Source organism: Eptesicus fuscus, chromosome 13 (genome assembly GCF_027574615.1).
Source record: "Eptesicus fuscus isolate TK198812 chromosome 13, DD_ASM_mEF_20220401, whole genome shotgun sequence".
In the NCBI taxonomy this organism is placed as follows: Eukaryota; Metazoa; Chordata; class Mammalia; order Chiroptera; family Vespertilionidae; genus Eptesicus; species Eptesicus fuscus.
In genome coordinates this window covers 80,396,190-80,411,439 of record NC_072485.1, presented here as the reverse complement: position 1 = coordinate 80,411,439, position 15,250 = coordinate 80,396,190, and the positions used below count along the sequence as shown (strand labels likewise).

General features: G+C 47.1%; 1 protein-coding gene across 1 annotated transcript; it reads left to right on the top strand.

Moving 5' to 3' along the window:
* Positions 1 to 822: 822 nt before the first annotated feature.
* STIP1 (stress induced phosphoprotein 1) lies at positions 823 to 15,205 on the top strand. Its single transcript, XM_008159047.3, has 14 exons — positions 823 to 905; positions 4,119 to 4,328; positions 6,301 to 6,442; positions 6,595 to 6,736; positions 8,044 to 8,212; positions 9,498 to 9,624; positions 9,718 to 9,820; positions 10,106 to 10,226; positions 10,693 to 10,789; positions 10,905 to 11,029; positions 13,606 to 13,642; positions 13,850 to 13,953; positions 14,118 to 14,290; positions 14,713 to 15,205. Exons 1-14 carry the CDS (start codon positions 897 to 899, stop codon positions 14,783 to 14,785), a joined length of 1,632 nt encoding a protein of 543 aa, XP_008157269.1. The 5' UTR covers positions 823 to 896; the 3' UTR covers positions 14,786 to 15,205.
* The last annotated feature ends 45 nt before the right edge of the window (positions 15,206 to 15,250 follow it).

Sequence of the window (15,250 nt, the reverse complement as noted above, 5' to 3'; positions counted from 1 at the left end):
CCGGAGGTTCAGGGGGTCTCCACGAAGGGGACACGGCGGCCACCGGCCCCGCCAGCGTGAGGTCCCGGGTCTGTCCGAGCCCGGCCCGGCCTTTCCCGCCACGCTGTACTTTTGAACATTCAGAACCGAACAGCTGGGATCCGGGTAAGGGCCGCCCCAGACGGTCACCCTCACCACGGGGACCCCCGAGAGCCCGAAGCACGGGCGAGAGACTGGGGCTCTTTGCGCTGGGGGGGCGCGGGTCATCGGCTAGACCGCAGCCGCCGGAGGCGGGAAGCGGCCCGGAACCCAGGCGTCCCGCACGGCCCTCCGGCTGCCGTAGCCACAGCGGCAAAGGGTGGCTGTCGCTACGGACTCCCACAAACCCGCAGCCGCTGGAAGGGCAGCGGTGAGAACCTATCAGCGCAAAGTGTTGGCAACTCTCCGCCCAATTGGGTTTTTTTTCATCTGAAGGCGTTTCTGTCATGAAGTCTGTCAGCCCAATGGGAAATGTGGAAATTTCCAGAAAGACCAGGACCAATGGGCGCGGCCAGCGCGGCCACAATTAGCGGAGCAAGTAACCAATCGCTGACCCAGATTTCTGGCCCGCCCTCCAATCGGGCAGTCGAAGGTGGACGGGGCCTATTTGGGAGCGCCCAATCCCGAGGCGCCTTGGAGGCAGGGCCAAGGGGATTGCTCCCTGCTGTCCAATGAAAGAGGAGCGAAGGTGATGGGCTAGACTTTAAGCCAATAGTAAAGAAGCATAGAAAGCCCTTAGAGGAGCGTGACCAGTGAGCAGACGAGGAAGGGGCGGGATCCGGGGGTCCCGGCAGCTTCTAGTAGGTTCCAGAAGGCGGCGCGTGCGGTTGGGAACGCGGAGCCGACGGAGTCGATTCTACCAGGTTCCGGACTGGGCTATGGAGCAGGTGAAGAAGGAGGGGCAGGCTGAGGCCCAAGGACCGCTCCGGGACCGGACCAGGCCAGGCCGCGGGTGGAGAGGCCGGGCGGGCACCCGATGGGGGCGGAGGGCTGGGCCAGCGGAGCAGCGAGAAAGGCGAGGGCGTGAGGGCCGCGGGCGGCGGGCGGTGAGCGGTGGAGCGAGGCCGGGCCGCGGGGAGCGCCGGGTCCACTCAGTGTCGGTCGCCTCCCGTCTCGGCGAGGAGAGCCGAGGGGAGACGACAGTTCGGCGTGAGTCCGGCCCGCCACGGCAAGAGGGGCCTGCGGCCGGGTCCCGGAGGCCTCCAGGGAAGTGGCTCTGGGCTAAGCGGGGGGTGGGAGGGTAGAGCCCGCGGCTCTGGGAGGGATGGAGGTGGGCTCGGGGGCTCGGAGGAGGCACGAGGGATCGGGTCTACATCGGGGAATTCGGCTTCTGGGAGATAGACGAGAGAATGCCGACGAAGGGGCCCCCCGGGACTTGGCCACAGTTAACTTGGAGGAATGCAGGCAGCGGGGACGGATACGCTGCAAGTAGCTGAGGGACTTGGTAGCCATTTGGGGGAAATAAGCTGTTTTTCTGTGTCTGAAAGCCGGGGTGGAGGAGTGTTGAGTGAGCGTAGGACGAGCAGCGGGCCGACCTCTTCGCCTGATGCAGGAAAGGGGAGGGTGCAGCAAAAGTCCTTGGAACGAATGCCGCCTCTGCCAGCGTTTCACAAACCCATGTGCGGCCCTCCCCCTCCTCGTCTTTTCCCCCTTGTGTGTGCGATTCCAGAGTAACCGAGGACAGACACTTCGGAAAGGTCGGTTTCTAATTACACGAGGCGGAGGGCGTCGCTGTAGGAAATTCAGATGCTGTGGATGAGCAGCACGAAGTCAGTGATTTGCCTCTCCGCTCAGCCTTTGGGAGGGGGTGGGGGTTGAAGCTGGTTGTGTCCGATGCCTTCATTCTAGCCTCAGAGGCCTGAAGGTTGTGAAAGGCCCACAGAGGTTACCTCCCTTGGAAGCTGTCATTGAGCTGTAATGATTGATCTGGAGGGGGAAATGGCTCATATTTTTGGTGTGATCGAGGGAGCTGAACCTTTTGCTGTAGGATAGCCATTGTTCCTTGGGTCAAATCTCGAGTCTCTTTACTAAATTAAAACAAAATTAAAGCAGAATGGAGAAGTTTTAACTTTGTCCACCCTGGTGGTAATTAAATTCTGTCTGGGAATAAGTAGGCTATGGTATAAGAGATTTCTGGAATGAGAAATACATCATTCTGTTAAATTTTAAAAAGTTTTCTTTTCCCTGCGTTTACCAAAGTAAAATGAGCTTTTTTTTGGGGGGGCGGGAATAAAATCACGATGCCATTTACATAAGTTTATATACAGGTAGATTGTAAATGAATGCCTGGCTGAATGTGGGATTACAAATTTACCCTGGCAATTGTGCAAATGACCTGTTTTTTTTTTTTTGTTGTTGTTGTTTTTTATGTTCTTTTTTTATTAGTATGTGCCCTGACCAGAAATCAAACCCACAACCTTGGCATATTGGGATGATGTTCTAATCAACTGAGCTACCCAGCCAGGGCTTGACCTGGCATTTTAGTTCCAGGTGTTAGAATCTGTTGTCTGGCTTAGTTCAACTGCTGGACTCAGTGGGTGAGCGGTGGACCTAAGAACCAGGAGGTCACTTCGATTCCCTGTCAGGACACATACCCAGGAGGCAGCCAATCAATTATTCTCTCATCATTGATGTTTCTATTTCTCTCTCCCTTCCTCTCTGAAATCAATAAAAATGTTTGTTTTTAAACAATCTATTGTCTTAAACCCATTCCTGAAAATAAATGTGACTTCTCCACCTTTTTTCATTTTCACCTTTGAGATTCACATATCAATTTTAGGGAAATTTGATTGTCCAAAATTGTATTAAATAAGTAACAGTACCTTTCAAATAAATTCTAGTGATACTCTTTTTTACATTTAACCCAGCACATACATACAACCATTTAATCCATTTAACAAAACAGTACTTAATGCTATGTGGACTACATGCTGGTATTTTCTGTTCCACTTGATCTTTTCAAGTGCTGATCATGACCTATAAACTTTATGTCCTGACTGACAGTGCTCCATTTGGAAAACGATGGTGTATAGAATAGGCAATAACTTCATCGAGCTGCTCCTAGCTACTACTTGTTACTAGTTGAGTTGAGGTTTTTAACTTTTGGCCTCCATCCTGGGTTCTAAGATTTTTGTCCCTTGTTTACTTAAATTTGGTGGTCTCCTGCCTTTTTTCACTTTGAGATTCTCTAAGTTCATTCTGATGGAGGTTCCCAACTCGTGTGCCTCAGAGTTCCAAAATCATTTCCCTTAACAGAATTCGTTGCATCAGTATACTGGGTCATGGGTGGGTGATAGGTAAAAAGAAAGAAGGAGGTAGTGATGAAGGCCTTAGCTTTAGCTCAGTGGATGTGTTTGCATTTAAGGTGTGGACCTCCCTTTCCTGTAGGAGAAGCCCCTTTCCTGAGGCCCCTGCTCTGAAAGCCAAGGCCCACTCACTTATTTAAGCCTTTAATGTCCTCCTGTTCCTTCCATTCTGAATGTGTGAGAGGATAGGGATTCAACCGCCAGTAGCGTTTTTATCCTCTTCGAAATACATTAATATTTAAGCATGGCAATAACTGATTTGGGGGCTGGCTTTACCTATTAAAGAACAAAGCATTAATCTACCATGTTGCGGTATATTACCACAGTATAAATGGAAATTTGTAGATTTTTCTGATCATGGGAGAGCATCTCGGTGCTCCTGAAGAGCCTCCTAAAGCCTTTAGTGCACACTCGCTCCACTTCCTTCCTAGTGGCCTCTTCCTGTGAGGAGTGACCAGGCCTGTGCTCAGTTTATCCCTGGGACTCTGGAAATCTGTGCAGCTGAACTGACTTTTACATGACAGGAACTCATGAGTATGCCCTAGAGTGGCTTCATCAGCTCCAAGTAGAGACTTAGAGGAGTGGCCAGAGTTCTTATCAAACCACAAGGGAGCTGGTGGAGAGCAGTGTGTCAGGCTTCTGCCTGGTTATTTTTCCTTGCTGGGAAGTAAAAATGAATTGGTCTATTTCTCTCTTCTGATCTGTAAAGTAACCTTTTGTTTGTAACTGCAGCAAAGAATGAGCATCGCCTAAGCATTGGGACTAAATAAACATTGTGGCTCCTTTTCTCCTCAGGTAAATGAGCTGAAAGAGAAGGGCAATAAGGCCCTGAGCGCCGGCAACATCAACGATGCGTTACAGTGCTATTCCGAAGCGATTAAGTTAGATCCCCACAACCACGTGCTCTACAGCAACCGCTCAGCAGCCTACGCCAAGAAAGGGGACTACCAGAAGGCCTATGAAGATGGCTGCAAAACTGTTGACTTAAAGCCTGACTGGGGCAAGGTAAGCTGTGGTTGAGTTGGGGTTCTTTGGGCTTCCCAGAAATGCCTTTTGGGGTGCAGTTCTTAAGTATCATGCCCTCCTGACCTGGTTCATTGCCTAGCCCAATAGACTAGTATAGTAGTTTATTACCCATTTAAAGTATATTCCTCAGAGTAATAGCATATTTCATCACATCTATTGAGGTACTATCAATTGTTAAGACATGTCTTATTTTTTTGAACTACTGAGAAAGAAAATGCTGCCTAAGAAACTGGCAACACTTGATCATAAGATGAATTGGGCCCTAACGGGTTTGGCTCAGTGGATAGAGCATCGGCCCGCAGACTGAAGAAGGGTTCCAGGTTGGATTCCTGTCAAGGGCATGTACTTTGATTGCAGGCTCGATCCCCAATAGGGGGCGTGCAGGAGGCAGCTGATGGATGTTTCTCTCTCATCGATGTTTCTAACTCTCTCTCTCCCTTTCTCTCTGTAAAAAATCAATAAAATACTTTAAAAAAAAAAAAAGATGAATTGGGGTGGGTAGGATGTGCCTCTTTGATAGTTGGCTGGATTCTTGAAGTATCCATCGTGGCATTATATCCTGCTCCTCTTCCTGGTTTTTGTTTTTGTTTGTTTTTTGCCTTCACATGAATGCCCATTTTGTTCCATGAAATGTAAAATAGATTCATAGATTCTTTTGAGTTCACCTTCTGGATTTACCTCTAAGTATCCTTTACAGTCGTGCATCTCTGTTTGTTTGTTTGTTTGTTTGCTTTCTTGTGGTTTTTTAAAAAATATTTTTATTGATTTCAGAGAGGAAGGAAGAAGGAGAGAGAGAGAGAAACATCAATGATGAGAGAATCATTGATCGGCGTCTCCTACAAGCCAAACACTGGGGATTGAGCTCACAACCTGGGCATGTGCCCCGACTGAGAATTGAACTGTGACCTCCTGGTTCATAGGTCAATACTAAACCACGCCGGCCATGCTGGTCATGCATCTTTTCTTTTTTTTAATCCTCATCGAGGATATTTTTTCATTGATTTTTACAGAGAGGGAAAGACAGAAATATTGATGTGAGAGAAACACATCTATTGGTTGCCTCCTATACGGACCTTGACCAGGGCCCAGGCTGGGGAGAAGCCTGCAACCGAGGTATGTGCCCTTGATCCACAGGCTGATGCTCTATCCATTGAGCAAAACAGGCTAAGGCTGGTCATGCATCACAACAGGAATACATTCCGAGAACTAAGTCATTAGGTGATTTCATTGTTGTGCAAGCATAGTGCACCTACACAAACCTAGAGGGTCGGACCTGCACAGCTATGCTGTATGGTCTAGCCCAGTGGTGGGCAAACGGCAGCTCGCGAGCCACATGCAGCTCTTTGGCCCCTTGAGTGTGGCTCTTCCACAAAATACCATGTGCGGGCGCGCACGTACAGTGTGATTAAAACTTCGTGGCCCATGCGCATAAGTCAGTTTTCGGCCTGGGCGAGTCTAATTTTGAAGAAGTGGGGGTGTCGGTCGCATGTGGCTCACAAGCCGTGGTTTGCAGACCACTGGTCTAGCCTATACTCCTAGGCTACAAACCTACTGTACTGAATACTCTAGGCAACGGTAACAGAATGGAAAAGATAAAAAATGGTGCACCTGTACAGGGCATTTCCCACAGATGGAGCCTGCAGGAGTGGAGGTTGCTCAGGGTGAGGCAGTGCACGAGGGTGAGTGGATGTGAAGGCCTAGGACCTACTGTCCACCACTGTAGACTTTATAAACACTGTACACTCAGTCTACACTCAGTTTACTTAAGAAATAGCAAAATAGCAAAGCATTGCCCTACCACTTTAGGATGACTGCAGTGTCACTAGGTGATAGGAATTTTTTAGCCTTATTATAATTTATGAGACCACTGTCATAGATGCAGTTCGTCACTAACCATAATGTTTTTATGTGGCCCATGCCTGAATTTTGTGTGTGTCTTTGCTGATTTAAGGGCTATTCTCGAAAAGCAGCAGCTCTTGAGTTCTTGAACCGATTTGAAGAAGCCAAGCAAACCTATGAGGAGGGTTTAAAACATGAAGCAAATAATCCTCAGCTCAAAGAGGGTTTACAGAATATGGAGGCTCGATTGGCAGGTGAGCACCATGTACATGGTCATTTTCCCTTTTTTTCAATCATTATCTTTAAAGAGGGATTGATTTTGAGCCTTTCCCCCCCTGAAATGTCAGTAAGCTATAGGGGCATAGTAACTTGAGTGAACCGATGCACTTTCCTTTGTTTGGAACAGAGAGGAAATTCATGAACCCTTTCAACATGCCCAATCTGTACCAGAAGTTGGAGAGTGATCCCAGGACAAGGGCACTGCTCAATGATCCTACCTACCGGGCACTGATAGAGCAACTGCGAAGCAAGCCATCCGATCTGGGCACGTAAGTTCAGGCAGCATGGTTTAGCTCTGCAAGTGGATGTGAACATGATGTGTTCTTCCTGGATCCTATGGGAGGGGTTCCCTCGACCCCACTGCAGGATTTCTGCCTTTGCTTTTTCTCCCAACGAGCAGTAGGAGTTGTTGGTTTTTCATTTGTTTGTATTTCTAGAAAGGGTTGCAGAGCATAAAGCAGCGTAATCTGGAATGTTCATTCTAACCCTCACATGCCTCTTCACTGCTCTCCTACAATTCTGATCTGGCACCATCTATATATGCTTTCCATAGACATAAGCCCTACAGTTTCTGTTGGTATATCGCAGTGGAAACTCAAGGTTAAAAAGAATGTCAGGCCCTGGCCAGTGTGGCTCAGTTGGTTAGGTGTTGTTCCATGCACCGAAAGGTTGCTAATTCCATTCCCGGTCAGGGGGCATGCAGGAGACAGTGGATGGACGTCTTGCTTTCACATAGATGTTATTCTCTTCCTCACCCTTCCTCTCTCTAAAAGTCAAAATAATATTTATTTTTATTTTTAAAGAAAAAGACCTACCTATGAGCATCAACCTATGAACCAGGAGGTCACGGTTCGATTCCTGGTCAGGGTACATGCCTGGGTTTCAGGCTTGATCCCCAGTGTGGGGCATGCAGGAGGCAGCCAATCAATGGTTCTCTCTCATCATTGATATTTCCATCTTTCTCTCCCTCTCCCTTCCTCTCTGAAATCAATAAAGATATATTTGAAAAATAATGTAAGGTGTAAAGAGGTATCTCTAAATCTTATACTGGTATCTGTGTGTCTCTGAATTCCTCTGACTTCTGAAATCATATGAAGTATACATATAACTCATTTTTATATCTGCTGACTCAAGAAATAAATTTACCTCTGTTATCTCATTTTATTATTTTTTTGAAATACTTTTCTTTATTGATTTCAGGGAGAAAGAGAGAGAAACATCAGTGATGAGAGAGAATCATTGATTGGCTGCCTCCTGCACACCCCCTACTGCGGATCCGAGCCCACAACCCAGGCATGTGCCCTTGGCTGGAATCGAACCTGGGACCCTTCAGTCCGCAGGCTGACGCTCTATTCACTGAGCCAAGCCAGCTATGGCTCTGTTACCTTATTTTAGATGGATTTTTGAAGGGTTGAATATTTCCCAGTTGTAACTCATAAGTACAGAATCTAGCAATCTTTTGATGGGTGAGAAGCTTTTGTATAGAGTAGTCTGAGCTTTAGCAGTAAGTAGTAATTTAAAGATCAGTTGTGGGGAAGAATGGTTGTTAGTTTCCCCCCCTTTTTTTTTGTACTAGGAAACTGCAAGATCCCCGGATCATGACTACTCTCAGTGTTCTCCTGGGATTTGATCTGGGCAGTATGGATGATGAGGACGAAGTTGCTACACCTCCACCACCACCTCCTCCCAAAAAGGAGACCAAACCAGAGCCGATGGAAGAGGATCTTCCAGAGAATAAGAAGCAGGTCTCGTTTTTCCTCTCATTGATATCATACAATTGTAAAAACCAGTCAATGTAGGTGTGTCAGGTTGGGAACGTCTATAGACCTTGGGTGGCTGTATATTTATGAGTGCTTAGTGTGTGCTAAGCTTACTATTAATTAAAGTGGTTGATCTCTTTTTTAAAAAAATGTATTTCTTTATTGATTTCAGAGAGGAAGGTAGAGAGAAATAGAAAAATCAATGATGAGAGAGAATCACCGATTGGCTGTCTCCCGCACGACCCCCACTGGGGACCGAGCCCACAACCTGGGCATGTGCCCTTGGCCAGAATCGAACCTGGGACCCTTCAGTCCGCAGGCTGACGCTCTATCCACTGAGCCAAACTGGCAAGGGCTAAAGTGGTTGATCTCTTAAGAGGTACAAGTGATCTCATAGGAATCGTGTATCTCAAAGACTTATGGCAATGGGAGCTAGCTACCCTTTCATAGTCCCACAGCCACTGAGGTTCTGCCGGTTTGAATATTGACCAGGGCAGGCCAGTAAAGTTGTGAGTGATCCTTGTCCTTGCCATGATCCAGAAGAATGTTGTCGCTATCAATCCTTAGGCTTCTGCTTCTTGGTTCTGGTTGGACGGAGTGTGTAATTAAAGGTTGTCCACTTAGCTGCTCTGTCATCAGAGCAGGAGGCAAGTGCCTGAATGATTTTATTTCCCTTCTTGTAAGTGAGAACAGCAGGTTGTTGCCAGATTTAGCATCTTTCAATGGGTAAGCATTGGTTGTTTGGGGTGTCTCAAAGCTGGAAAAAAGGCCCTACAGTGTGGGTGGCAGTGAGTGTACTGAAGACTCGTGCCACCAGTACAGCCCTTTCTAATCCTCTCACCACCCCATCTGCTGCTGTTTCCTGACAACTGAGACCTGAGACAGCCACACAGCAGAAACTGAACTTGGTGCAGCCTCTCACAGTCAAACCTGATACAGACTGTGCTGTCCTCTTTGAAGGTGATTCAAGTTGAACGGCTTTCCTCTTCCCTGAAGAGGCCCTCTGTTTTCTGACAAAGATCCAGGATCGTAGGTGGAAAAGGGACTTTCAGAGGAAGCAGAGATGAAACTAACTTCTCATTTGAACAGCTAGTACTTCACTGTTTAAAACCTCTAGCTGGTTGATGAGGCCTTGGATGTGAAGAACCTGCTTCCATAGACATGATAGTAGCAGGTGCTTTTCAGTGCCTGGGGCAGGTCACAGGCTCTTGCTCTTTTTGCCGTCTTGGTTAGATTTGCCTGGCACTTACTTCTTTCATACCTCATCTAGGCACTGAAAGAAAAAGAACTGGGAAATGATGCCTACAAGAAGAAAGACTTTGACACAGCCTTGAAGCACTACGACAGAGCCAAGGACCTGGACCCCACCAACATGACTTACATGACCAATCAAGCAGGTGAGGCCCAGGAAGAGGGGCGAGTGAGTTGTTAGGCGGACCTCAGGGAGAGGCAAGGGCTGACTCTTCCTTCTTACCCGTCCTGCCTGGCAGCTGTGTACTTCGAGAAGGGCGACTACGGGAAATGCCGGGAGCTGTGTGAGAAGGCCATCGACGTGGGGCGAGAAAACCGGGAAGACTATCGCCAGATCGCCAGGTACGCTTGGCCTTCCGGAGCACCTTGAGTGGTTCAGAGGTTTGCATGTCCACGGTTTAAATCTCCCTGCATGGGGAGAAGGGCTGCTGGCCACAGAATGTGTGGTCTGTTGTCCAATATCTGTCAGCAACAGGCTGGAAAGGAGGCCGCAGGAGTCAAGACCAAAGGTGCCGAGGGGCACGTGCCTGAGCAGTGGGCCTTGTTTCTAGCTGTACCTGTGTTCTCTGCAGGGGCTGGCTTTGTCTGCTCTCCCCTTAGCGAGTTCTTTTTCCTCTTGTCTGTCAGAGCTTACGCACGAATTGGCAATTCCTACTTCAAAGAAGAAAAATACAAGGATGCCATCCATTTCTACAACAAGTCTCTGGCAGAGCACCGAACACCAGATGTGCTCAAGAAATGCCAGCAGGTGGGTGGGGAAGAAGGGCTGTTTTGTTATCTCTTAATCTATTGTTATTTTATTTACTGTCAATTAATAATGAACCTTAATTTTTTTAAGTAGTGTCTCTAGTCACGTTATATGATGCTGCCCTATCACTTAAGATTTTTCTTACATACCCCAAGTGTTGGGTATTATGCCAGTTGTCATAAATTATGTAGGAGGGAGACTGTATTCACAAAAATACTAGTCGAAAATTACTCGTGCTATTAACACATGCACCATGTCCTATGGGGCATATGTTTGTACCAAGTGTATGTCAATATCCTTCTGTTTCACAGCAAACCTTGAAAATGAGGATATAAAATTCTTAAAACAAAAATTAAATCTTGCCAGCAGTACTCTTTGAAAATTAAAATTCTAACCTGGCTTTTTAAGCCCAATATTTATGTTTCTAAGAATTTAAATGACTCTTCCAAGAATTATGTTTTCTTAGGCAGAGAAAATCTTAAAGGAGCAAGAGCGGCTGGCCTACATAAACCCTGACCTGGCTTTGGAGGAGAAGAACAAAGGCAATGAATGTTTCCAGAAAGGTATCTGCAGCCTGGATGGTGGCACTTTGGGATGCTTTCTGGGCCTCGGCTGGCTGCAGGGTAATATGCCCTGGTGGGGGAAGGTGGCTTTAAAGTTTCTCTCTTCCTTATTCAGGGGACTATCCCCAAGCCATGAAGCATTATACAGAAGCTATCAAACGGAACCCAAAAGATGCCAAATTGTACAGCAATCGAGCTGCCTGCTACACCAAACTCCTGGAGTTTCAGCTGGCGCTCAAGGTAAGAGGGTCTGTGGAGTGGCCATTTTTGTGACCTGTGCATAGGAATGTGTGTGTTCTCTTTTCACGCTTTTCATCAACATCGGCTTGCTGTTCTTGTTTCGATTATAGATTCAAGATGGTGGTGGTGCATGTGTGAGGTTTGTGAATACAGGGTTGGGCAAAAGTAAGCTTACAGTTGTGAGTATGCGAAACACAGTTCTTATATTATTTATTAATTACTGTATTATTTTCGAACAACTGTCAACCTGCTTTTGCCCATCCCCTACAGGACCTCTCTTTCCGGTCCTGCCCATGTTGTTAGTGATTGGGAGTATTTGGGGAAGTGGATCCTTTCCCACCTAACCTGGCCTGATCTTTTTTTATCTCCCCATAATCCTTCCTCACATTTGTTTTTGTTTCGTTTTGCCTTTTTAACATTTTGAGTGTACAATTTAGTGGCATCAAGTAGATTCATACTGTTGTGCAACCATCACCACCATCCATTACCGACCTTCTATCCTCCCAAACTGGAATTCTGCATCCTCCCCTTTGACCTTCCCCCAGCTCCTGGCAATCACTGTTGTACTTTCTGTTTCTATGAATTTGATCATTCAAGGTACTTCATGTAACTGGAACCAAACAATATTTGTTGTTTTGTGTCTGGTTTATTTCACATAGCATAATGTCTACAAGCTTCATGTTATAAAATGTATCAGCACTTCTTTCCTCTTTAAGTCTGAACACTGTTTCATTGTAAGTATGTGCCACCTTTTGTTTATCCATTTATCTGTTGATACATGTTTCCATTTTTGGCTATTGTGAGTAATGCTCTTATGAATATGAGTGTACACTATCTGTTCATGCTCCTAGTTTCAGTTCTTTCGTATTTAACAGCGGAAGTGCTGGATCATAGGACGGTTCTGTGTTTTGTGTGTTTTTAGAATTGCCATATTTTGCACAGCAGCTTTACCATTCTTGACTTATTGATGTTTAGCTGAGCAGGTCTGCTGTTCTCAGTCACGCTGGGAATAGTTATTTGAATACGTTCGACACTGGAGAAATTATTCTCCATTGCTCTCCTGAGCAGAAGCTGCTCTGTGCCTCTTGGCTATTTTGTAACTTCTCTAGGAGACAATCTGGGAACATTTTGTGGGAAGGTGAAAAAATGTGGTCTATGTGGAAACACCATGATGGTTTGGTTTTGCTGCCATTATCTTCTGGATCTGTGGCTTGGAGATATCAGTCACCTGTGAGGTGGAGCAGGCCTTTCCCACTCGTGCAAACGGAAGGGAAGAATGAATGGATTTACTTCTGCTCTTAAAGTTTCTTGGTGGAAGAGGAGGAATTAGACCTAGCTGTGCAAACTACACTGTGTAGCACATTCTATTTTATATAATTTTATATTTTTGGAGATGTTTCAAACAAAAATACACAGAATGCCTGTGTATTCTTCACCTATATTCAACAATAAGTATTGATACATTCTTGCTGAACCATTTGTAAAAGGAAATTGTATGCATTTTGGCAGTTGACCTCCAAATTCTTGACCTACAAATTGTTTCTCCTGAAATGACTTTCCCCATCCAGCCACAGTATTATTGGCACCTGATGATAGCAAAGCTAAGGCTTCAGTGCCACCTGCTCTGTGTCTAGATTCAGATTTCTCTACTTGTCTGAAAATACGTTTTAAAGTTTTAGTTTCTAAAGCCCATGCTTTTCATCTGGTTGTCATGTTCTCTAGTTTTTCAAACTAGGAGCTTCCCCACCTTTTGGGTTTTTGTTTCTTTTTGTATGTGTATTTTTTGTTTTGCTTTTTAATCCTCACCCGAGGATATTTTTTCCATTGATTTTTATTTTTATTGATTTCAGAGAGGAAGGGAGAAGGTTAGAGAGAGAGAAACATCAATGCTGAGAGAGAATCATTGATTGGCTGCCTCCTGTACATCCCACACTGGGGATCGAGCCTGCAACCTGGGCATATGCCCTGACCGGGAATTAAACTGTGACCTCCTGGTTCAGAGGTCGACGCTCAACAACCGAGTCACGCCAGCTGGGCCCATTGATTTTTTTGGGGGGCGGGGGAGGAGGCAGAGAGAAACAGCGATGTGAGAGAGACACATCGATTGGCTGCCTTCCACACACATCCCGTCCAGGATCAGGGAGTGAACCTGCAACCCAGATACATGTCTTGACTGGGAATTGAACTCATGACCCTTTGGTGCATGGCTGACACTCTAACCATTGAAACAGCCAGGGCGCGCGCGCGTGTGTGTGTGTGTGTGTGTGTGTGTGTGTGTGTGTGTGTGTTTAGTCATTAGCCTTTAGAAAAGTCCAGGCCACTTGGATGGGATGGTCCCTAACCTGGAGTTGTTGTCCCTTGCGGTGTTGCTTAACTGACTCCTCTACCCTCCTTTTGCTGTGGCTGCTCTTAAATCCACCCAGATGCCAGGTTTAACAGGAGCACTGGAAGCAAAAGTAGAATCCTTTGTAAGGGCTCTGGGTGATGGATCAGTTTGTCATTCCAAAGGAGCAGTCTGCCTTGAAGTAGCTCATGGAAAGGAATGAGCCTAATGCCTTTTTGCCTCTTCTTCCTAGGACTGTGAGGAATGTATCCAACTGGAGCCGTCCTTCAGTAAGTGCCTTTGTGCTGCCTCTGCCCGTCCCTTGATCCTGGTCAAACGATTGAAAGGCAGGAGCATGCCTGTGTGTCCTCACAGCTGTAATATTTAGCAGCTGGCATCAGGGCGTGAGGGGCGTTGACGCTCGTGAAGGGGTGAGAGAAGCAGCCCTGGGAGCTGCATTTTGGATAAGGCCTCACCCTCCCCATTTCTGTCTGCAGTCAAGGGCTATACACGGAAAGCAGCTGCCCTAGAAGCAATGAAGGACTACACAAAAGCTATGGATGTCTACCAGAAGGCACTAGAGCTGGACTCCAACTGTAAGGTGGGCTGCTCTGGCTCTCCCCTGCCCCCCTTCTCCTTCGCCGTGGTCCTTCACTGATCCTTGCCTCTCACCTGATTCTGTGTGTGTGTTGCCTCTGTCATCGTGGACCTACTGACGCAGTGAGGTAGGTTGTGCTAACGCCCTTTGGCTTTGCTGGGATGCAGGAGGCAGCAGATGGTTACCAGCGCTGTATGATGGCCCAGTACAACCGACACGACAGCCCCGAAGACGTGAAGCGACGGGCCATGGCCGACCCTGAGGTGCAGCAGATCATGAGTGACCCAGCCATGCGGCTCATTCTGGAACAGATGCAGAAGGACCCTCAGGCACTTAGCGAGTGAGTGGAGCTGGGGAGATGGCCTTAAAGGATAAACCAGTGGCAGTGCGTGAGGTTGGGGACGCATGTGATCAGCCTGAGTAGGGTATTTATTGTGTGATTCTTACTTGAAATTTTAAAGGTTGGCAGTTTAAAGGTGGACTGGAAGGGCTTCATCTGTATGTTAGTCATGGTAGCTTAAATAGTTCATTGGAAAGACCAATTTTGCTGGGACGAATGGTCTCCATTTAAAGCTGTCCCATAAAGGGGAGCAGCTGGTCAGGTTCTGACTGCATGGCAGTGAAGGCCTCTCCTGCCAGAACTTGTCCTTAACCACTTCCCGTTGGTACCTTCTAGGGGGTGTGCACTGGGGCTCGCTCCAAGAACAAGTAAGGCTTCTCTTACCTTAAGTCTCATTTCAAGCTTTGCCTCTTCTTCATTAGACACTTGAAGAATCCTGTAATAGCACAGAAGATCCAGAAGCTGATGGATGTGGGCCTGATCGCAATTCGGTGATGACTTGCTCATCATCCCTCTTCCCTCTGTCCTCGTGTGGAAAGAGGAGCTGGGACCGCAGCAAGCAGCACGGAGCAGAGGGAGAGAAGGGGGAAAGCAGACAACTTATCTCTATATTTATACAGACCTGTGTGGAAGATACAGAGACTTGTACCCACGTTACTCTATAGCCGCCGCCTCTGGGACCTCCCAGCACATGCATGGTCTCTTCCGCTGCCCTCGAGTTCCATGTCTCTGTCCCCTGTTCCCAGTCGCTGTCTCTGCTGCTCTCCCATAGTTGGTTATTTTTTATTTGGGGCAGTGGGCATGAATGGGGAGGGAGGGTATTTTTCCCGACCTCAGGTCCCAACTGTCTTCACGTTGTTAACTCCGAGTCCCCTTCTCCAATAAAACAAGCCAGTCAGGCGTGGTTACACCTTGTGATGTCCTTGAGTGATTTTCCTGCCCAAAGACTTTAAAGTGGGC

Coding starts and splice junctions, on each gene's coding strand:
- STIP1 (XM_008159047.3), top strand. Junction 9,821..10,105: donor GACTATCGCCAGATCGCCAG/GTACGCTTGGCC, acceptor CTTGTCTGTCAG/AGCTTACGCACGAATTGGCA. Junction 11,030..13,605: donor AGTTTCAGCTGGCGCTCAAG/GTAAGAGGGTCT, acceptor TCTTCTTCCTAG/GACTGTGAGGAATGTATCCA.